This window comes from Lepisma saccharinum, chromosome 8 (genome assembly GCF_977018435.1).
Source record: "Lepisma saccharinum chromosome 8, izLepSacc3.1, whole genome shotgun sequence".
NCBI lineage: Eukaryota > Metazoa > Arthropoda > Insecta > Zygentoma > Lepismatidae > Lepisma > Lepisma saccharinum.
Window position 1 is genome coordinate 54,950,589 of NC_139236.1, and position 24,891 is coordinate 54,975,479.

Below are 24,891 nucleotides of genomic sequence, written 5' to 3' on the forward strand. Positions count from 1 at the left end.
GAAGTTAAGGCTTTGTATCCTTTTCTACCATGGTGGTTATCTGACAATATTAGCAAATAGGGGTATTTTCCGTAAAGCTGTGAATCACATGTCAGTAGGAATGGGACAGATTAAGCAGTACTATCTTGCTATTAGCCAACATAGGCACATCAGAGTATTGATTTATCACAGCAGTTTTCAAAGGGTGCACCATGAAAATTCACACAGACATACAAAATAATAAAAAAAAATATAATAGCAAAGCATGAACATACAGAAAACAGGTATATGTTTGAAATATTTCTATAATGTTATTTATTAATCTTAGATACTATTCAAGTGTAATACGAATTGGAGCAGCAATGGCGGCAATTTTTGCCCCCGCATTATGGCCTCTTAATAGTAAGCCTTGTCTACCAAGGGAAAGTAAACTTTCTTCATTTCTCCCTGTGAGTATTATAGGATAGATCTTACAAAATCAACTATAACTCCTCAACCACCACTTTTTACTGATTTATTTCAGTTTCCCATGTAATAATGAGAACAAAAGAACAAGTCAACAATATGTGAATAATAGGGGTCCAGGGAGGACACAGGGGCAAAGGTTCAAATTTTTACATTTGCCAAAATTACGGCTTTCGGAAATGTTTAATTTCAGCTCTTCTTTTCAATATTGGGGCACAGGCATTACGTCTCCTCAATGAATGGTGTTTTGTCATGCTTTCCTGTAAATCTGCTCCATCCACCATCCATATGGCCAACACAAAAAGTGAAATTCTGGAAATTATACATTGTTATACATATCTTACAAGTGTTATTTTTTCCCCAAGAAGTACCAGCTTATTTTCAAAGAAACTTTGCATGGTTGTCTGTTGTCTATTATGGTAGCCACTGGGGAGTGTCAAATATTGGGCTCAGTCAATAAATAACGAGGCAGAGGATATTACACCTAAACTATGGTAGTTGGAAATGAGTCGATGCTCGAAATGGAGGTGCAGGTGTGACGAAACTGATTTGTGCGCGATTTCCTGCAAAATGGCGTTACATGTCTGGCAAGATATGCGCAAAGGCTGCTAACCGAGCAGCGGCCGTGTCCAGTCATTCAGTGTTTGGAAGCATGCAGATTCCCCTCCACCAAAAAAGTTTAAGACCCTCCACACTAGTGCCAGCAAGGTCATGCTTTCGTTCTTCTTCGATCGCAAGGGACCGCTCTTCGTCGACTTCCTGGAGCATGGAGCTACGGTCAATGCCCAGCGGTATTGTGAAACGTTAATGAAGCTCAGGAAGGCAATCAATTCGAAACGTCCTGATCACCTATCTCGTGGTGTCATCCTATTGCATGACAACGCTAAACACACAGCCAACACAACAAAGGAATGTCTGAAAAAATTCAAGTGGAAAGTCCTGAGCCACCCCCTCTATAGTCCAGATCTGTCTCCATGTGACTTCCACGTCTTCGGTGAGCTAAAAAAAAAAGCACTGCGGAGACAACTGTTTCAATCGGATGATGAAGTCAAGGAGTACATGCACAATTGGTTCCAACAGCAGCCAAAGGAGTTCTACTAACATGCCATTTTGCGACTGGTGTCACAATGGGATAAATGCCTAAACAGTGGCAGACAATACTTTTCAGGTTCGTTACGTAAGTACCGTGAAATATCCTCTGCCTCATTATTTATTGACTGAGCCTCATAAAAAATGTTTTTTATGAAATTTCGATTTTGTTCTTCTTCCTTTAACTTGTATTATTGGAAGGTACAATCTATAAATTTCAGATCAGTTAAAAGTATCTCCTTTTTTATATTTATTTTTATTTTTTCCATGGCAAGTTTGAAAAGTGCGTGCTTGAAAAGTCCCAGCCAGAGAGGCTTTCCAGGCACATGAGGCTCCTTCCAATAAAGGTTAAAAGCCTACAGTTACTCATGATTATCCTGATATTTTTTTTAAATATAAGCGTAAATCATCTTCAACATTGATAAATATGATGATTTAAATTTACAAATAAGTAAAAATTATCTATAAGGTTAAACAATCAAATATGATAGTTTGGCACCAAAGACCAAATTAAATAACTGAAAAGAGTATTATTTAAATTGTGTTTTATATTTACCTGCAATCCTAGAAATAACACTGTATGAAATATCTTGATCATACTTTCATCTGAAAATGGATTTATAGAAACTACATTAAAATGTCGAAGGTATCGAAGTGTTATGTCTTGACGACTGCCACCAGGAGGTCCCATTGCAGAAATTAGCAGCACGTCTTGCAAAGTAAGTTTAAATCGATCAGTTAAATCAAACCTGGCGGAGAAAGATATTATGTTATAAATTCAACATATCATGGACTTAGTTGTCTGACTCAATGAATAGTCATTACTTGGAAAGTAATATAATTAACTTAAATTTTTAGAAAAATGGCAGTTTGATGATGCATATGATAATGCATAGCAAAGTAACATAGTAATATGCTTGTCAGGGCTGATAAATAAATATAACTACACTAGAGATCAAGATTTATTGTGACATAATCATTTGGTAGTAACAATTTTCAATTTTCACAACAGTTTTGTTGAATGTTTAGCAGTTCACAAGAAAGAAGTATATTCAGTGTGAAGCTTAGTATGTACAGTATTTATTTTATAATATTTGCATTTAATTGAAACATTTACTGCATACTAACATCAAATATACATGAATTCAAATTCCACTTACTCACTCACTCACTCACTGTCAAATTCTCATCATGAAGGAAGCCTCAGAGCCAGAAAATGCTTCATTAATTCCACTAATTTTGCCAAAACAAATTATCTTACTTTTCCAGATTTTCCAGGCCATTGTAATTAATTTACTTTATTTTCCTTTTCATAAATCTATTCAAAATGTTTTTTTCAGTAGCTCACCTTCATTATCAGCTCCCTTAAAATCCTCAGTGCAGCTATGGTTACATGTAATACTTTCTCAAAAATCCTGACACTAGCAGCCTGAAAAAATTACTGGAGACAGAAGTGAGCTGTTTATAAAAGTAGTTTCATCAGATGAGAAAAGAAAATTAGTTACCAATATCCATGATCCATGTACTGTCTCAGAAGTTCAATAGGTGGTTGAGCTCCATATTGTTCCTTCAGGGGCAGGTTCAAATCATCAACAAATATGGCACAGATCTTATTCCTTGGTGCACTATACAAATCCTTTCTTCTTTTGTCTAGTTTGGAAATAATCAATTCCTGAAATACAGAATGTTTGCAATCTGATGAATAACTAATCTAGTTTGAAAAGTCTAAATTTTCAATTCTGTGTCTATGTGAAATAATCTGTGATCAGAAATAGCATTCCTAATATTTAGATTGAAATCAAAATTTTAAATCTACTAGTCTCACAAAAAAAAATAATAATAAAAAATAAAACTTCCTATCAAAATTAAAGCAATAAAGAACTCCACCTGCACTTGATTCGCTGATGTCCGTGCTGTGAATGCAACAAAAGCAGGAACAACTTCTTCTTCTGAGATATTATTCAGCAACATATCTTGAATGTACATGCTTTTTCCTGTCCCTGTTGATCCAACTAGGAGGAATGGAACTTTGTGCTTGATGAAGAGGCGAAACAGATGCTGGTACCTATATAAAACAAATGCATATATATTAAATATACACGTATATATCTACAACAGATATCTAATATCGGCTAAAATTATTTTACACATAAATTAACATAAAAATAAACTTTTAAAAACTCATTTCTAGGAATATAGCCGAAAAGAAAGGAGCTGAACTACCAAATAAATTAAATTGGATTTTTTCATAGTCAATTAAAATTAACACATTCAAATAAATTTGAATGGCACAATGCAACTGTTTTTAGGAATGAATAACGGTGTCAGCCAATATGGCATATTGTATCACATTTTTGTATTTATTTTTAGTTTACATATCTATTGATGAAGGGACACCGATGTTCAGGCTGGAATTCAGAACATTACTGATCAAATATTTCTATGAAGAGGAGTGCACAATTCTGCCCGTTTGTTATTGTTTCTATTAACATAAATAAATTTAAGTTGTGTGCCATGTTTTTGTGAAGTAAATTTCTAAATAAAGCTTCTCTTTTTTAATACAAAATCCATCAGTCATATATTCAAATTATGGAGGTGAAATATTTGTTTGTATGTTTGGTTTGGTAGATTACTGTATTGGCTGGGCAGTCTGTAGAGTATGGAATGCTGGATGAGACATAATTTCAGATTTAGTCCATCTAAATTTGGGGGACCTGTGATGGAGCAGATCAGAGATTTGTATTTCAATTTTAAGTGGAATAAAAGATTTGTAAAATGTGCCGAGATCAGAGAGATTGTTTATTTCAGTAAGATGGTAGAGCAGACTCAGCATACACACACATTAAGACTGTCCCGATCTACTCAGAAAAAGATTGTATTTATCGTGCATAATGCTCAGGTCCTTTTACATGGCAATTCATTGAATACAATCATTTTCTTTCAAATATTTTGTTTGATGAGTTTTCTTTGAGAAGAAGGTAGTAGTACATTTTGAGTTAAAAAGTAACACATAAAAGCATGTCTATTATTTTATAACTTCCACAAAAGAAATCACATTCTATATCCAATACCAATAAACTAAACGAAACCACCAACCTTAATGTGTCAATTGTTGGTACTAAAAGCTGCATGATATTAGTTGCAGACTCTACTCTCATCGAGCGAGCTTTCTCAACCCAACATTTCCATTCACCTTTGTTACGATACTCATAATAAAAGTCATAAACAGTTTCCTTTGGAGGTATTGAAGTGTCCACAGCTCCCATAGTTCTTGGTAAAGGATGATCATCATTCTTTCCTGTTTTCAAATAAAGAGTGATAATGTAAGCTGAGTATGTGACATTCATGCAAATGCTATATTTTAAATAATGGAGGTACGTGCAAGTGCACCTACATTAAATCACAAGAATTACCGTAATTTATACCTCTTAATCTTGGATACAGAATGTGTTTGGCAGGTATAGCACAATTTCATGCTATCATAAATATCATATCAAAGATGTGAAAATATAATATTACATACCTCTAAATGAGGAATCTATTAGATATGATACCTTACGAGGGGAAAATGTACTCATTGAGACTTATGTATTGCAACTATGACACTAACATGGGTATGAAGCAGGATAAGGACTGGAGATTTATGATTTTTGAAGAGCCTGGAAGAAAAGACAAGAAGAGGTAAGATAAGAAATGAAGACACAGGAACTAAAGAGAGAGAAAGTGGAAAAGAATATGATATAAACATGTACAAAAGACAAATGTTATGAAATATGAACAGATACGGTATATAGAGAGAAGAAAGTAGATTGGAGAACAGATAATGAGAGAGAGAACGATTGATTTGGTTTATGTTCAGTTTCTTTTCTGCCACTTTGGGAAAATCATGAAGATGAGGATAAGTGATGAAATTGATGAAGTGACACTCACGGGCAACACCCTTGATCAGCAAACCCTGTGGCCAGCTGCTGAAACCACATAGTAGATGAGTAGCTTTGGGGCTGATCCAGCTTCTCATCAACTATACCTGGAGGCAATTTTGGGAACGGAGCGGAGCATGTTGTGATTATGACTTAGATTAACGCTACTTGGAACCCCACTTTTACTCCTTGTATGTCCTTTCAAAGCACAATACAATGCACACAGACCACATTTTTACTTTTTCAATCTAATTTTTACATTCCTGGATTCCTGCATAATATATTCAGTGCTTACTTATGCACATACTTAGATTAAAATCCTTACTGAAGTAATAAATTAAAGAATAATAGTTTGAATATGTAAGTGAATACTAAAAAGATTTCCGTGAAACTTAGGCAGAATTCACATCGAAGAGACACGCGATGCGACACGTGTCGCTTGGAAGCAAACCCTCAGTAATCAATGCAACCTTTCGAACCGAAGAGAGACGGCAAAATGCACGTGTCGCATGTCGCTTACGTGTCTCTCGGACTGTGCAGTTTTATCAATATTGTGATTGGTGTCTCATCAGTTTGTTGTTCGTATTTGCGCAGTGAATGCTTCCCTCCGAGCTATATTTAGACTTATGAAGAGAGCCCAACCGGAGGTTTTACAACACATTTGAAGCTCAAATTTGTTGATACCAGGTGTGTCAGTTAATAATTCTTAATTGATCCGAAAGAAAACAAGTGTATCTGGGGAGAAAGGTAAGAAATGCTTTATTCAAAGTATGCGTCATCGCTAGCTATACATTGTGCCCATCTGTCCGTCAAATTGTGGATGCCCTTCCAGAAAAATCATTCACATTTTGAGGTGATCCAGTCAGCAAGCCATTGTTCGACATCTATGAAAACAAGTGATAGTCCGAAGGGGCTAATTCTGATGAGTATGGCGGGTGGGGCAAGAATTCCCAGCCAAGTGCAGAAATGGTGTCTCTGACGCCTTTCACTGTGTGGAATGAGGCGTTGTCGTGCTGCAAAATCACTTCTCCGTGTCTTGTTGCCCAATCTGGGCACTTTTCGATCAATGCATGGTTTAAATTGATGAGTTGTTGATGGTAGCGAACGACATTCACTGTTTCACCTAGTTTCAGATGCTCATGGTACACCACATCCTTCTGATCCCACCAAATGCACAGCATTGTCTTCCTTCCGAAGCGATTCGGTTTTGCGGTCGATGTTGAAGGTTGTCCTTGGTCAACCCATGACTTTTTTGCATTTTGAGTTCTCGAAGTAGATCCATTTCTCATCTCCAGTCACTATCCGATGCAAGAAAGACTTTCTTTCATGCCGAGAAAGCAACACTTCACACACAGTTTTTCACTTTTCCATTTGTCTGTCGTTCTGATGATGTGGGACCCATTTTCCTGCCTTCTGGATCTTTCCCATAGCATGTAGACAATCAAGTATGGTTTGGCGACCAACATTTAACTTCTCTGCCAGTTGTTGTTGCGTTTGCGTATCGTCTTCGTCCAACAGTGCTTGCAATTCGGCATCTTGGAATATTTTTGGCTGGCCTGGGCGATCTTTGTCTTTCAAGTCGAAATCACTACTTTTGAATTGTCGAAACCAACGCACACACGCGTCTTGCGTAAGGACATTGTCACCGTACATTTCCACAAGGATACGATGGCTTTCACTCGCGTTTTTCTTTTGATTGAACAAGAAAAGCAGGACGTGTCACACATGCTCCTTATTTGGTTTGAAGGTAAACATGTTTCCCACACAAACCCAATATAACGATCACTCGCACTCGGTTGAACATCCACAGCATTTTGACAGGTACTGTCCTGGCAACACACTGGCGTAACAGTTGAGACTGTGCACCAACCCTTGCTTCCAGCGCCATCCAGCGATGAAATTAAGAATTATTAACCGGCACACCTGGTATAATAAAGTATTGATATGTACAATGTTTTAAGATTTAAACACAACATTCTCTTCGCTTTATCAATTTTTTTGATGCAGTTATGGGCTGCAATTTGTCTTCAACATCGTGTAAAGAGGCAGTGATTTCGCCATTTAGGACGTGACTGTTATTATTTGAAAAAGCCAGTATATGGAGGCACTTTAGTCCAAAATAGATCAGTCAAAATGGTAAAGTAATCTAGTGCATTGTTTCTCAACCGGCAGGCTGCGACCCGATACTGTGCCTTTGTATCAACTATACTGAGCTGCGAAAGGTTCTGTTGAAAATGGTTGACAACTATCATAATCCCAATATCATATTTGAGTTGTGAATTTTCGAAGTCCATTTTATGCACAAATATACTTATCAGGACTCGACCTACAGTTTAAAGTGGGACCTCCACCACAATGTGCCTCCACCGGTTATCGAACCCGGCATCACTTAATTACAAGGAGAAGACATTACCACTTCGTCATTCATATTTTTATATTTGTCAACAATTCTACACACGTAATCAAACTATTATTACTCTTTATGATTATGCTCGAACTTATTTATCAATATTTAATTTCATAGGCACATGTTAATTCATACATAGAATCTTTAATACTGCAAAGGTACTTACGAGGAAAATTCTTGGGCTAAGGGCATTGACTTAAAAAAAATACCGTGACATGGTTTCACGAAGATTGAGAACCATTTCTCTAGTGTTTAGATATTTGCTTTATCCAGGCTGGAAAGTCTAGCATATACACTTTGATGTCAGTGCATATTATATCTCAGTTTTTTCATGCACAACATGCCTCTCCCGAGTTTCAATAACTTGCACAAATTGAACAATGTAACAATGTCTATTGTTATGTTTTTTTCCAGTGACTAATAAAATGATTAATGCAATTATATCGGAATCATCATGCGAACTGAGCAAAGAAACAAATGTTGCTTGCTGTGTGTCGCGTGCATCTTGTCTCTTCTGCAGGGTTGGCATTTTCTTTTTAAAGAAACAAAACAAAGTTGTTGTTTTCTTGTTTTGAACATGTTTTAAACAAGAACTGATAAACAACATATTTTAAACAAATAAAATGTTTAAAACATAATGACAAGAAGACTTACTTTCTAAGAATAATGATGAATAAAGAATCTGTTAATCATCCAAGGATGGACTGTGATCCTATTATAAAGTAAATACTTGACTAACTTCTTGCAATACACATGTATTTTAGTCTTAAATCTCGCATGTAGGCTGTTCGAGAAGCTTCAACTAATCCACAGTTGCCAGACCCACTGAGTCTATGTGGTAGCTACTCTGTTGTTTTTTGTTGTTTTTGTTGCTTTTTTTAAATATATTTTATCGTGGATGCCACTGACATTATCAACAATGTGCACATTTTGCAGTGTGTTAAGTGAGGAACAAAACGGTTTCATTCGTATAGTATTCAATTTTTAAAATATTTTAAACACCTGTAAAAAAAGCTAAACACCTGTAAAAAAAAAAAAAAAAAGCTAAACACCTGTAAAAAAAAAGCCAGGTGTTTTAAACGTGACCCACGGGTATTCATCACGATATGTAAAAAAAAAAAGTGCTCGCCTGTGCATAGCACCATGCTATGAAGGCATATAGGGGGTGTGGGGGTAACGCCCCACACTTTCTTGATCCGGTCGTGAGTGGGGGTGATGTGATCAGCATCACGCCCCTGACCGCCTTTGCCCCCCAGGGTGTCCCCCAGGTACCCATGTTATTCGACGCTGGGTTGGCGCCTGGACCGCTTCCATCATTAGAAAAGTTCCCGGATTTGAACCGACCGGGGGATATGTTTCTTTGTTAATTCAATATACATTTTCAGCCACTGAACAGATTTCTATACACAATAAACAGAATAACACGCATTGAATGAAAACATGCAAATAACCACAAACTATCAAACACCAAGTATCAAAATATTTTTTAAACATGTCTGAAAAAAACATGTTTAAAACACTTTGTTTTAACCTTTTTAAACATTTGTGAAAAAAAGCTATGTGTTTTAAACGTTTAAAACAAGTTGTTTGTTTAAAACACTTTTGATTTAAACATGCCAACCCTGCTCTTTGGTGTGAAACTCTCGTGTCTCATGTCAAGTGTCTCTTCGCTGTGAATTCTCCCTTACTTGTAAATGTTCTATTAATTTTGGTGGCCTCTTTCACCATCCACTTGGGAAACTCGATATTCCAGTGAGTAAGTTTCGCGGAAATCTTTTAGTATTCACTTACGTCTTCTAATGCTGGTATACTTAATTATCTGATAAAGAAAACAATTCAAGGCTATTTACATTTCAAGATTGAAGGCAATGATTATGCTATGGTATTTAAAGGAGTGCCAGAAGAAACAAGTTATTGAATCAAATTTACCTCGCCATAACTCTCTGTAAAAAAGATCAAATTTTTGTCGAGAATTTTCATCTAGAATGCCTGCTAAGCTCCAGATAGCCGATTCCACGAGAATTGACTGTAACCACACATTTGCATATTTTTCAAGTTCCAAACATTCACTTACTTCTTCCATATGCAAATCCACCAGTCTCAAGAATGAGCTATAAATAAACAAACAGTAGGTATAAAACTATATACAAATATCAATGAAGACAATTATTTTGATTAGCACAAAGTATAAAAGGACAACTTGATAAAATGCTCAGAAATATTCACAAAACTATGCAAAACAAAGAACAAAGTATAGATTTTATATTAGATTAATTTCATTCATGAATTACATGTTTGCATTTACATCCTGTGATATATATATTGTCAAATATAAAATTTAGCTATATATCACAGCTAAAAATATATATTAGTAGCTAGTAGCTAAAAATATAGTAGCTAATTACAAAAACAGTCTATGTAAAAAACACACATACAGCACACAAACCTTTATAAAATATGAGCACCTGAAAAAAGGAAAAAAAATCAACAAATATTTCCATTGACATTATTTTTAGTCACATGTGTGATTCCTTCTGATTTTCTTTTTGGCAGTAGTTATTAATTAAACATTTTTATGTTTGTGTTGCAAAGACTGAATTTTACATTGGTTGTAGACATGAGATGTCAAAGCAGTCAGACTGTTTGTTGCATGGACTGTTCTACTTGGCCTATATACCTTTTTTGTAACTGATCTTTTTACAAGAAGTGGCTGCATTTACTAGAGGATTTTTGTAATATTTCTTACAGTTCATAGCAATTCTACTAATTTATTATGTCAGGTTTAATCTTTAAATGCTGATGCTTCTGTGCCTGCGAAGAGTCTCATGTCGGGAGATCTCCAGTGCAGCCTTTTCAAATATGGACTGGTGCAAAAAAGAAGAAGGAAGAACTATTTACCATACACATTTGCAGTTATATTTGTCATTTTTTTTCCCTCAAAGTACCATGCTCTTGTGGGAAGAGAAATTTTGGTACAGTCTTCCTAAAAAAAAAACGGAATTAGAATAAAATTTATTTTTTACAAAAAGAATCCTATTTGGAGGGCTTCCAAAAATTGAAATTCTAGAGTAAATTTCCCCTTTCTTCTTCTTCTAATTGTGCATGTATTGAGATGGAATGTCAACATTGGTCTTTCTCTGCAAGCCCTAGCGATCCCATCCAAAATAAAACACACAACTCTCTATGATGAATAGTTCTCATTCTATGATTTTTCTTTTCAACAAATTCTTATGCATTTGAAAATTGTGCAATTTAAAATTTTTAAAACCTGTTTCAGACTAACTTTACATACTGAAATTAGAGTATGTCATACCTTCATGCATAACTAACTAACTCTCTAACCTTCTTAAACCCGAAGGTTCAAGGCTGCAGCAACACAGGCCTTCCATCTGTTCCTATCTTGAGCAAGATCTATATACTCTTTTCCATCCCTACCGATTTCCCTTAGGTCCATCTCAACGTTGTCCCTCCATCTTCGTCTTGGCCTTCCTACAGGTCTCTTACCATCAGGTTTCCCAACAAGAATCCTGTGAAGTCCTCTTTCCTCTCCCATTCGTGCCACATGGCCTGCCCACCTAAGTCTTCTTGATTTAATTATTCTAATAATATCTGGACATGAATACAAATTATGTAGTTCTAAATTATGTAACCTTCTCCACTCACCTGTCTCCTCATCCCTTTTAGGTCCAAATATTTTCCTAAGAATCTTATTTTCAAAAAACTAACTAACTCTCTAGCCTTCTTAAACCCGAAGGTTCCTGGCTGCAGCAACACAGGCCTTCCATCTGTCCCTATCTTGAGCAAGTTCTATATACTCTTTTCCAACCCTACCGATTTCCCTTACGTCCATCTCAACGTTATCCCTCCATCTTCATCTTGGCCTTCCTACAAGTCTCTTACCATCAGGTTTCCCAACAAGAATCCTGTAAACTCCTCTTTCCTCTCCCATTCGTACCACATGGCCTGCCCACCTAAGTCTTCTTGATTTAATTATTCTAATAATATCTGGACATGAATACAAATTATGTAGTTCTAAATTATGTAACCTTCTCCACTCACCTGTCTCCTCATCCCTTTTAGGTCCAAAGATTTTCCTAAGGATCTTATTTTCAAATACTCTCAATTTATGTTCCTCTTTCAATGTAAGGGACCAAGTTTCACATCCATATAATACTACAGGCAAAATTACTGTTTTGTATATTTTAACTTTTACTTTCTTAGATATTAAACGATTGATTGATTGATTGATTGATTGATTTAGTTTATTTTACTTCGCGTTTTGTGCCTCTTGGCTAATTTGCGAAGATGGGGATGAGTGATGAAATGATGAAATTGATGAATGGACATTCACAAACAACCAAGCCCGACCAGGATTCGAACCCGGGACCCTTGGCGTCGCAGCGCGATATGCTAACCAATCGGCCACAGGGTCGGGCAGATATTAAACGAGAAGACAAAAGTTTATGGAGAGAGAAGTAACATGCATTTCCTGAATTAAGCCTACTTTTTATTTCCTCTTTAATATCATTTTCATTTGTTAATATTACTCCTAAGTATTTGAATTTGGAAACTGGTTCAAACGAGTTGTTATCAATAATTAGATTTTGATTATTACCTAACACTTGGTTTTGGCCTGTAAGCATATATTTAGTTTTCTCTTTGTTAACTTCCAAACCTATCTCTTTAGCAGTTTTGAAAAATATTTTAGCATTATTCTTAATTGTATTCACATCATCCCCCAGTAAGTCTACATCATCTGCATATGCTAACAACTCAGTCACACCATTTAATTTTAGTCCTTCTTTAGTTTCTTTTACCTTCCTAACAGCATATTCTAAGGCAAAATTAAAGAGCAATGGAGATAATGCATCTCCTTGTTTTAACCCATCATGAATTGTAAATTTGTCAGACATATTAATACCCACATGAATTCTACTTTCTGTTTCACTGGTGCATATTTATATCATACTAACAAGCTTCTTAGGTATTCCAAACTCTACTAATATAGTATATAATTTATCTCTTTTGACTGAATCATATGCTTTTTTGAAATCAATGAATAGTTGATGGATATTTTGATTATATTCCCATTTTTTTTCAAGTGTCTGTCTGATGTGAAAAATTTGATCTGTAGTTGATCTGTTACATTTAAATCCACATTGATAATCACCTATAATTTCATTAGCATATAGTGTTAATCTTGTTAAAAGAATGTTAGACAATATTTTGTATGTTGTTGAGAGTAGAGAAATTCCACGGTAATTATTGCAGTTCATCTTATCACCTTTTTTAAACACAGGAACAATTATGGATTCTTTCCACTGTTGAGGGATTTCTTCTTTATTCCATATTAAACAAATTAATTTATGAATTTGACATATTAATGAATTTCCACCATATTTAATTAACTCAGCTGGTATTATTTTCAAATAATCTCAATTTATGTTCCTCTTTCAATGTAAGGGACCAAGTTTTACACCCATATAATACTACAGGCAAAATTACGGTTTTGTACATTTTAACTTTTAGTTTCTTAGATATTAAACGAGAAGACAAAAGTTTATGGAGAGAGAAGTAACATGCATTTCCTGAATTAAGCCTACTTTTTATTTCCTCTTTAATATCATTTTCATTTGTTAATATTACTCCTAAGTATTTGAATTTGAAAACTGGTTCAAACGAGTTGTTATCAATAATTAGATTTTGATTATTACCTAACACTTGGTTTCGGCCCGTAAGCATATATTTAGTTTTCTCTTTGTTAACTTCCAAACCTATCTCTTTAGCAGTTTTGAAAAATATTTTAGCATTATTCTTAATTGTATTTATATCATCCCCTAATAAGTCTACATCATCTGCATATGCTAACAACTGCATATGCTTTTTTGAAATCAATGAATAGTTGATGGATATTTTGATTATATTCCCATTTTTTTTTCAAGTGTCTGTCCGATGTGAAAAATTTGATCTGTAATTGATCTGTTACGTTTAAATCCACATTGATAATCACCTATAATTTCATTAGCATATGGTGTTAGTCTTGTTAAAATAATGTTAGATAATATTTTATATGTTGTTGAGAGTAGAGAAATTCCACAGTAATTATTGCAGTTCATTTTATCACCTTTTTTAAACACAGGAACAATTATGGATTCTTTCCACTGTTGAGGGATTTCTTCCTTATTCCATACTAAACAAATTAATTTATGAATTTGAAATATTAACGAATTTCCACCATATTTAATTAACTCAGCTGGTATTAAATCAATGCCAGGTGCTTTGTTATTCTTTAGCCTTTTAATAGCATCTTTAACTTCAGTCAAGTTAGTTTTTGGGACTAAAGGTTCTGCTGTGTGTATTTCATTTACTTCTGATTTATCTCCTACATGAACATTTAAAAGGTCATTAAAGTAGTTCTTCCATCTATTTAGAATATCGGTTGGGTCATACCTTCATGTATATTTAAATAAAAGAAAAAAAACACAACTGAATTATCATTCCTGGTTTCGAGAAATGACATTAAATGATGCCATGTGGTGCTGGTCCATACATTGGACCTGCAGGACTTCAGGCATAACACATGGTAGTCCAATGTATGGACCAGCAGAGGCCCAAAGAATCAATAAATCTAAATTATCCTTTCATACAAAACTTACCAGACTAAATTGGAAGCTCCAGTTGTAATCAACTGATAACAATTCTTTCGAACAAAGGAAAGGCATGCTGTGATCAACCATTCAAGAGCATCTGGTAGCATTTCTGGATTCTTTTCCAGCCACACTTCATTTACATTATTCAACCATGAGGACACTAATGGTTCCCAGCCAAGAGATGTTGGCTCTAGGTAAATCATTCCACATCTTGATACAGTAGCTGGAGAAGCCTACAAAACATAAACAAAAAAATAATTAAGTTTTCTTGCTTTATACATTTACCCTCCTGATCCTAAGAAAGCAAATTGTGTTTAAATTTTCCTGAATTATAAGTTTTTCAGCCACAGTACACTGAAAAAGAAATTATTGATGTTGCACTGTACATTTCTCACAATGTAAAAAATACATACTATATATTAGGGCTGAGCTGATAACACTTTGAACCGATGCCGATAGTCACACCGATACCGATACTGATGCCGATACTTGTATAATTCCAATTTAAAATATAAAAGGCTAATTTTATATATATATACACAGGGTGTCATTTTAATGGCGCCCACGGACCACAGATTCGTATAGAGGACATCAAAACAAACAACTTTTCTCAGTACCATTTTTCTCGTTGGTGCGTCGATTCGACGCTACAGCCATTCAAAAAAGATCGTTTTGCCGCCTGGATGCTGGCAACCCAACACAACATTTGATCGTATCTGTGACGTCATTTCCTGCGGCGAAATAGCACACGGCAGGGTTGCAAGTAACACGCACATTTTGCGAAAAATGACCAACTACGAACCACATTATTAGCTGTAAAACGAAGCGAGAAACGCGTCCAGAAGACCGAACATCATAACCTACGAGTCAGAAGATCAGCAGTCATCTCCGGTGAAGGGGGAATTGAACCATGATATGAGAATGGTAAAAATACGTATTCAAAATGAAGTGTCAATATCGGATTTTGTCTCAGCCTACATATCAAATATCAACGACAATAAATTTTATTGGACTACAGCTTATATGTGGCTGTTTACGCCCAGTTACATGTCAAATATTTGCAAATCTCGTTGCAAGGTTGATATCTACAGATTTGTGTCCAGATGCCATGTGGTACTTTTGTGCTGATAAGGGAAGTATCCGAGGTTCACGTTGTTACATTACGGCTAAAACACGTACAGCCACAGTAACAACCTAACGACGATGACACAGTAGCGAATATACTGTCCTGTTCACAGTTGCAAACTATTACATGTGTATCCGGTGCATAGATAAACACAGTCGTCGGAGAGCTTGTATTACTACTACTTATATCCCTGTATTTTCAACATTTTTGTCACTTGCCTCATAATGCCCTAAATATACATTATATTAACCTATGTGTTGCTTACCTTTGGAATTTTGAATTCTTTCATTTCTATTTTGTCATCTGTTCAGTGTGTCACAAACAACTAGTATCAGAAGGACAAAGTGCATAAGACTAAATTGTAGATGCCAACTTGGTAACTAAATTTGCAAATATTTGACATGTAAGCTGAGACAAAATTCGATATGACCACTTCCACTTGAATTCCATTTTCATTCTACCATTTTTCGTATCGCTTGTTTACTTTCTGTTAGGTTACAGAACGTATTTTCTCTTTTTGTTTTACGGTACATAATGTGGCTGATTGTAGCTATGTCATTTTTCACAGAATATGTTTGTTCCTGGCAACCCTGGAACGCATCACTTCACGATGGGATATGACGTCACTAATGCAATCAAATGTGTGTGGTTGCCAGCATTCAGGCGGCAAAACAGGCTTTTTTGAACGACTGTAGCGCCGAAACGACCCACCAAGGAGAAAAATGAAACTGAGAAAAGTTGTTTGTTTTGATGTCCTCTACACGTTTCCGTGGTCCTTGGGCGTCATTAAAATGACACCCTGTGTGTGTGTATATATATATATATATATATATATATATATATATATATATATATATATATATATATATATATATATATATATATACACAGGAATAGGATCAGAAAAGGTGCCAGAAGGGCAGATAAACACTAATGATGAAGGAGACAGTAAACACTTACCACACGAAGAGAAATTATTCCTTACTTCTTCAACTTGAAAATGCGACCTAGGTCGCGAAAAATAGAATATATATATATATATATATATATATATATATATATACACAGGGTGACTGGTAATTAGATGTATTCCCTGAAAGGGGTTAAAGTAGAGACAATTTGCAATAAATTTGACCATATGATACCCCGTCCGAAAATTAGTAGTTTTCGAGATAATCGAATTTCAATTGTTTTTTTAAAAAATGACAATTTTCCACATAAAAAAATGAATTGAGAAAAAACTGCTCATTGTATGGAACTTATTTCAGCATTTCCTGATAGCTAACAAATAAGTGGTTCCTTTAAAAAAAAAGTTTTTCCCAAATAACAATCACATGTAAGTAACGGGTGGGTCTAAACTTACAAGTGATGATAAAAAAAGTGCACTCTTAGTTTACTTGGCAACGTATTAATAAAAAAAATGGTATGACACGAAGCGTACAAATTACTTTAACTACTTCCTTGTGTCATCTGCTATCCAACAAGGTACAATTGTTGCTGACATTCACATTTGTGTACAAGAAATAATACTTCATTCATCTTCATGTGCATGGAAACAATGAACAATACAATTAAAGAACATTACACGTCTTGCTCAAAGTGGGCACCTCCGTTACGAATGCAGGCACGCAGGGTTTTACGGACATTTGGTCTCTTAACTCGTGATGTGATGGTGTCCTTGATGTGTTGACCAGCTGTTGAGATCCTCTCCCTGAGCTCTTCTTGCGAGTTTACCGGTGCCTTGTCATGTGGCTCCCAATGTAAAAGTCGCTTGACAACCCCCGCACCCCCACTTTCTACCTCCTCCCGAAAATTCACAAACCGAACAACCCCGGGACACTCATTGTGTCCAGCTACAATTCACCCACTGAATGCATTTCAGCCTTTCTAGACTCTCACCTCCAACCCCTCGTCCAAGCCCTACCCTCCTACCTCCATGACACCAACCACTTCCTTAACATCATCCAAAACTTACCATCCCTACCACCTAACACCATCCTCACAACAGTTGAGGAGGTTCCCTGTGCCGCCAAAACATGCCTGTTGAAACCCAGTTATCCAGGTCGGGACAAACAAAAGTCTAAAGTTGGAAAGGAAAAGGGGGATTAGCACAGGTATTTGAATTTCCAGGAATATGCTATGTACTTTGTCTGAGACACGTCCACCACTCACATGGGTGATGACTGTTTTGACTGCGGGAGGTCTCTAAAGAGAGAGATGTCCACAATACATCAGGTGCCTGGTTCGCTACCGGAACCTCATTGGGACTATTGTTACACGAGACGGCATCTGTACGAATAAAGTCTGGTAGACTTCAAAGGAACTCCTATGGGGATAATTTCACGTTACCCTTGATTTGCAAGATACTTGACTGTGAGTCTTATCTGCGTATGGATCTTTGTGTCTCATACTTGCTGTTTACGGAAACTTGAGTATAAGTTCATTTAACAAATGCGCAATATTTTGAAAGTTGGAAAGCTGAACGAACCTTTGAAAGGGAACAAATTTTGGTTTTGGCCACCCTTCTAGCGACTCAAAAACAATGGTATCGGCTAGTATCGGTGCAAAAATATCAACCAATACTGATACCCACGGTATTGGCTCAGCCCTACTATATATGCGTATTTACGGATGGACAGAAAGTACTGACATAAAATTATTGATTCTGATAACCCCCTGATCACTTAAATACAAATATGATAATTACTGATGTTTTACCAATCCAATATAAAATTGCCAACGATGCATGAACAACCTGAATGTTCACTCATCATCAAACCTGAATGGATCATTAATGTATGCAACCAAATGACAGCAACAGGTTATAGATATTTACTTTATAATGTAAAGGTATGTGATTTATACCCTAATGTTCATAAAAATAATAACAAAGTAGCAAAATTTTGAACTAAGATACAGACTATTTACAGAAATGTACTTCGATGTGGTATAGTTGCAGTAGAATTCAGATATAATTACTATTTATTAGGGATGTGCCGATATGAAATTTTGGCCGATACCGATAAAGTACCGATATAAAATTTACCGATACCGATAACCAATATTCTACCAATCCGATATAAAATTAGAAATGGTCCTTGAAGTACCTGAAAGGTTCATTGACCTCCTTAATAAATGTGTGTTTCGCGGTGACTGCAGTGCAAAAGATGTTGAATATTTAAACATTTACTTTTTAGAAAGTAGGGTATGGAGATTATCCATAAAAATTACAACAAAATGGCAGAATTTTGCACTAAATTATCAGATATTTATCGATATATTGGATCGGTAAAATAATCGGTAATTTTGCCAATAAACTGATACACCGATATGCCTATATCGACCGATACCGATAGAGTACCGATTAATCAGTCCCATCCCTACTATTTATAAATATTCTGAACCCCTCTTAATTGTTAGTGGCCGCGGTGGCTCAGTCGGTAATGCGTCTGACTACCATGCTAAAGGTCCCGGGTTCGATTCCCAGCCAGTTGAAAGCACAGGGGAGCTAAGCACAGGGGAGCACTTTACCTTTTTCTTAATTGTTAATGAGAAAAGTCTAAGAATTCTGAAGCATATTTGCATCAATTAATATTTGAGAATTGTATGAACATTTGTTATTAGTGAGTGAGTGAGTGAGAGTGAGTGAGAGTGAGAGTGAGAGAGAGAGAGAGAGAGAGAGAGAGAGAGAGAGAGAGAGAGAGAGAGAGAGAGAGAAGCATTTGCAAAAAAAAGATGTCTGCTGTTATTTAATAATATTGTACAAATTTGTTGTGTTGAAGGACATCATTTGTCTTAATATGACAATAAATTACTTCAACAGTACTGAATAACTTGAAGAATAGACGTATAGTGTAGTTCAGAGTTTGATTGATTTTGTTCATTTTATGTCACTTTTCTGCCACTTTTGGTTAATCACAATGAATGGTGACAGGATGAGACAGATGACATGGATGACACAAAACAAACCCCCACAGAGGATTATATTAATTGTGGGTCCAGGTGCCAGAGCCCTCTTAGCTTTCAAAAATGCAGCCCAGGGTGTTCTATGTGGAAGACAAGTTGAAATTTGAGTGCTTCAGAGAAAGTCACCCCTTACACCCCTTGTTCATAGCTAGAAATACTGGATGGTGGTTAGAAGGTAAATTATGGGAATGAGCTCCAAAGGCAAAAACTCGGAAGTAAAAGCGGAAGAACTGAATTCGTTCATATTTTATTTTAAATACCACACTTGCTTTTCAATTAACTCTTACTTATAAATATACTAGGGATGGGAGCGATTAATCGGTACTCTATCGGTATCGGCCGATATAGGCATATCGGTGTATCGGTTTATTGGTAAAATTACCGATCTGATATATCGATAAATATCTTATAATTTAGTGTAAATTTCTGCCATTTTGTTGTAATTTTTATGGATAATCTCGATGCCCTACTTTTTAAAAACGTAATTGTCTAAATATTTAACTTCTTTTGCACTGCAGTCACCTCGAAACACATATTTATTAAGGAGATCAATGAACATTTCAGGTTCTTCATGGACCATTTCTAATTTTATATCGGATCGGTAGAATATCGGTTATCGGTTATCGGTATTGGTAAATTTTATATCGGTACTTTATCGGTATCGGCCAAAATTTCATATCGGCCCATCCCTAAAATATACCAAACAACATTTCAATTTGTAAATGAAAATTAAAATGCACATTGCATAGTGTTAATGAAAAATAAAAGTTTGTAGCTTTTATTTTCATGCTAGGTAAAACACAACACACCACACACAATATACCTGTGATAAATCCATGACTTCAAAAATCATAGACATGACAGGAGTGAGTGACATTACTTCTCCGGACATTAGACAAAGCTTCTTGTTATCATCTAACACTGTGTTCATATTTTCTATCCAAACTGCATCCACTGGACCATCAAAAATAACCCATTTCCTTTCAGGTGACTCATCAGTTGAAAATGCTCTGTGAAAAGAATTGTGAGAATACCAAGTTATTGTGAATTGTAATGAATTCAGTGCAATAAACAATAATAAAAAATATTATCACAAAAAGTATTAAACCATAAAAGAGACTGACTGGCAGATTACTTCAACAAGTCTCTCAATTGTATGAAAGAAGTGTTAGCAGCAATCACAACCATCATAAACCAATGAGAAATGAAAAATCACATATCACCAAAATTAATAGAACTGCACGAAAATGTGATGCCTGCAAAATCATACACATGGCCTACTACGCAGTGGTGAGCCCAGGAACAAACAAGAGATGAAATAGAATTCTTAGCCCCTTTTAAGTCTTCTTTTTCTTCTTGATTGATTGACAAAACAAACAAGCCATGTTCACATCTTTCTTTGTGAAATTTATGAATAACTCTTCTTGACTGTAAATATTGTTTTCTTATGGTACTTCTTTGCACCGAACTAGTTCCTACAAGCAAACATTTGCAATGGAATTCTCCAGCTTTCACTTACAGAAGCATATAACTTATTTCTTTCAACTTACTACTGCAATGTTAAAAAAGCAATACAACAGTCAATTTCTTAATGAAGATTACACGTAAGTCCTACAATTTGTGCAGTATAAAATTCCACATTACCTGAAAATTATTGACAACACGCCATCATACCATTCACGTGACACCGGGTCAAACTGTCCATAAAGCTGTGCCATACTAATGGCTTTAGGATTTAAAGTTGCGTACTGTACTTCTGCTTCAGGTTCGCCTTGTCGGTGAAGAATATTCAATGTTTCAGCCAGTACCTAAAATGAAGTTTAAATTAATATTTAATGTACTATTGTACAGAGTGTCTTATAAATCTTGTCCTATTATAAGCATAACTTCTTTATGACTTGACTGAATTGAAACTTGTGTAATGAGACACACAATTCCTTGAGGTTTAAATGTGGGAAAGAGAACCAAGTAGTACCTCGTTACGAGGTTTGGGAATCTGTGAAAAGTGTACAAAGGTGATGGAGGGGTCAATGTGGAATTTACATGATGCTGGTAGACCAGCAAAGCTATGCCTTGCTCAGTACAATTCAATTCAAAGTCAATTAAAATTAGTTGAAATTTAAGGAAAAATTTATACTCAACCAGGATTCAAATCTTTAACTGTAGCATATCGTGTCATTGTTCTACAAACTGAGCACAATACTTGTGTGGAATTGTCACAGTCATGGAATCTGTTTGACTTTGAAGCATAACGACATCAGCACTTGAAGCGTAAAAAAATTGGTTGAGCATTGGGGTTAGCTGGGAGAGGTTCCTATCATTTAAATTGATGACGATCAGACAGCTGAGGGGATGCTCTGAAAATTCTTCTAGCTGAGCTCACATTGAGCACTGGATGACATTGACAGTGCCTTGTATTTCCCAGTGTAGACCTGTATGTTACCTTATGATGGCGAACACACATTTTTTTTTCTCAAATGCATCTCCTGTGTGTGCCAAATCATAAGCAAATCAAAAACAGATATGACACTCTGTAATTTTGTTATTAGGGTGTCACCGATAAGGCATACCATCAGAAACCACATAACTTTCGTTGATTAGAAGAAGCAAGCTCCACTAGGCTCTGTGATATTCCTATAAAATTTAGGCATTTGACATGAGTGAACTGGTGCATAATATTATAGCACAAGTTACAAAAAAATTAGAAGGTACAACAATTTTTAAAAATTTCTTTAATGAGATATATCCAATATAGAAATTGCATATTGAACAAAATTATTTATACATAATTTTGGTGCACACAGCACAGAAATTGACACACTGTCTCCAGTGGTTCACACACTTTCTGTGTGCATCATCGACAGAATCAATTGTATCAATTGATCAAATTAAACTTCTAGGATATAGCCTTCTCAGATAATATGATGACCATGATGATGAAGCATAAGATGTTTGCAAAAAATTGGAAACATAGTGTTATATACAAAACATTACTGACATCACGTGCTTTATAGTGGACTAACGTTCCATGTAATAAATTAGTGGTGGATGGATATGCTGATATAAAGTTTGTTGAGACCGACAACTGATATTCTACTGACCAAATATAAAATCCCAAATAAGCCTTGAAAAATATTGATGGTTCATTAATGTATGTAACAAGATGATGGCAGTAAGTTTATCTTTGAAAAAGAAACTGTGTATTTAAACATTTACAGGAAAACCTCGTTAATACGAAGTTCAAGGGACCAAAAAATGTCAACTTCGAATTAAACGACTTCGAGTTATCCAAACTTTCCAAGATGGCGCCTGTTTTTCAGGTGTATATAAAGTAGAGTATAAATTACCCCCACAACAGATGTTGTATACTTGGTGATAGCTCAGAAAACAAGCTTTATATATGTACTATATAATAATATTGTACGTTTTAAAGAAAGTGTAAAAAATGTTACACAAAATGAGAACACGGAGCTTACGCGGACACAAAGATTCCAAGGAGACGGTTAACACCATTTATCCTGCCTAGTTATACAACCGGTTATGCACGGGAAGCATGTTGTGGCAAAAAGTCTTTTAAAAAACTTCATTCTCTTTTAATTGTGCAAAGTCGTTGCTCTTCCACGACATTCTTTCAATTTTAGTTCATAAGAAACCCGTTTGCACGGAGACCTACGAAAAGGAAAACAATCTCGTTTATTGCAAGAAGTGAAACTCGGAAGAATCTTGACAGTAGTCACACTGGCGCGAGCAAGAGACGGGAGATAATCGGACAGAATGAATATTGGATTTTATGTGCGTTCACTAGAACATTGTCCATTACAGGATTAACTGGTAAGAGAAGATTCTCTTGGGAGAGAACACAACCTTTCCCTGGCACAAAAAAAAAAAAAAATATCGGGGCTGCAAATTTTGTTCTCGTTCGGCTGTTTAAAACACATCGTAAAAAAAGTCACGTTTTCTTTGCTTCAGTTAACTTCATATTTGCACCCCCTCCCCCTTTGCAGGGATAAGTCCAAACTCTTCCTCAACTTGCATTGTAATCCACTCTGAAAAAGTAAACACACAACTTGCGATCTGCACATTAAACAGTGCCGCACTCGATAATCACTCTGGTTTGGATCCCACTTTAAACTGTATATTTAGTCCCGCTTAGCTCATCAGCATAAAATGAACTCAACACAAGCTTTACGAAACTTGCATATTTTTAGATTAATGGACAATTTATTGTAGGATTCAGGAGTATTCTGGAGGTCAAACACTCGCTCCGCCAAAACTTTTCCTCTTGTATTCCTACATTGAGCACTTTTTTTTTTTTTAAACAGCAGCACGCTAATGGTTTTGAAGAAAAGCGGCAATATATACAAACTTTACGTGCATCATGAAGTTGTTTTAACTCTTGTTTTTCTTTCTGGAGATCGAATTTCGTTATCGTCAAATAAAAACAGCTTTGCGAGATTCAAAACAATGACGCTTATTCCTTCGCACCGGATGAGTCATTGCCGTCATTGGCAAGACACAGCTTTCTAGATGCTAGACTAAACACTGTTGCCAGCTGCAGTGTAAACACAATGAGACCGGCTGGAAGTTAAGAGCAGCAGGCGGCAGAAGGGAAATCATCCGCATTTTAAAGATAATGCAGTTGCCGAAGACCGAATATTGTCACACTTTTGTCAACAGTGTAAAAAAGAAAAATGATCCTTGCATTACGTTTTACCATGCAACAGACAATAATACGGGCAATATTTCCTATCCAGACAGTTGCATTCAAACAAGAAAGAGGAACCTGAATTCTTCAATTATCACATTGCCATGCACACCAGTGGCGAATAATGAGCTGTTGTAGGAGAAGGAAGGGGGTCACTTTTCTTTTACTTATCCTGCAGTTTTTGTTCGTTTTGAAGAAGGTATTCAGAACTGGTTGCTTTTTTTAGATGCCAAAGGAAAGGAGACCATGGTGTGCGCACACGAGCAAGGAAATCGTGGCCAAAACAATTAGCAAACCCCACCCCCTCCCCCTGTTTGCTGATAGAAAAAGGGGAGAAGTCACTCAGCCAACAGAACACTGTTTTGGTAAATTTTATGACCGGCACAGTTGGAAAACTTATGAAGCGGGAAACGGGAGTGGAGTTGCCACATACGTAAGATCGACATCAACTTTTGCAGGAAACCTAGATGACAACGCATTAAGCAGGTTGACAATATTTAATTGGTCCATGTGGCTTTGATTATCTGTAACAGTTTCCCTTTTTTTATGAAGTTCTACAGGGCACAAAGAACACGCTTTTAATG

At 35.9% G+C, this 24,891-nt stretch overlaps 1 protein-coding gene across 1 annotated transcript in view; it reads right to left on the reverse strand.

The window, feature by feature from the left end:
- Positions 1–24,891, reverse strand: part of LOC145991789 (dynein axonemal heavy chain 7-like) — a 208,974-nt gene that overhangs the window by 92,484 nt on the left and 91,599 nt on the right. The window contains exons 28-35 of the mRNA XM_083127839.1: positions 21,247–21,410; positions 20,426–20,612; positions 14,517–14,743; positions 9,790–9,971; positions 4,630–4,831; positions 3,421–3,598; positions 3,039–3,205; positions 2,090–2,282 (exon numbers count right to left, since the gene is read on the reverse strand). Of these exons, the coding sequence (XP_082983965.1) occupies positions 2,090–2,282; positions 3,039–3,205; positions 3,421–3,598; positions 4,630–4,831; positions 9,790–9,971; positions 14,517–14,743; positions 20,426–20,612; positions 21,247–21,410 (1,500 nt within the window). The remainder of the gene's footprint in view (positions 1–2,089; positions 2,283–3,038; positions 3,206–3,420; positions 3,599–4,629; positions 4,832–9,789; positions 9,972–14,516; positions 14,744–20,425; positions 20,613–21,246; positions 21,411–24,891) is intronic.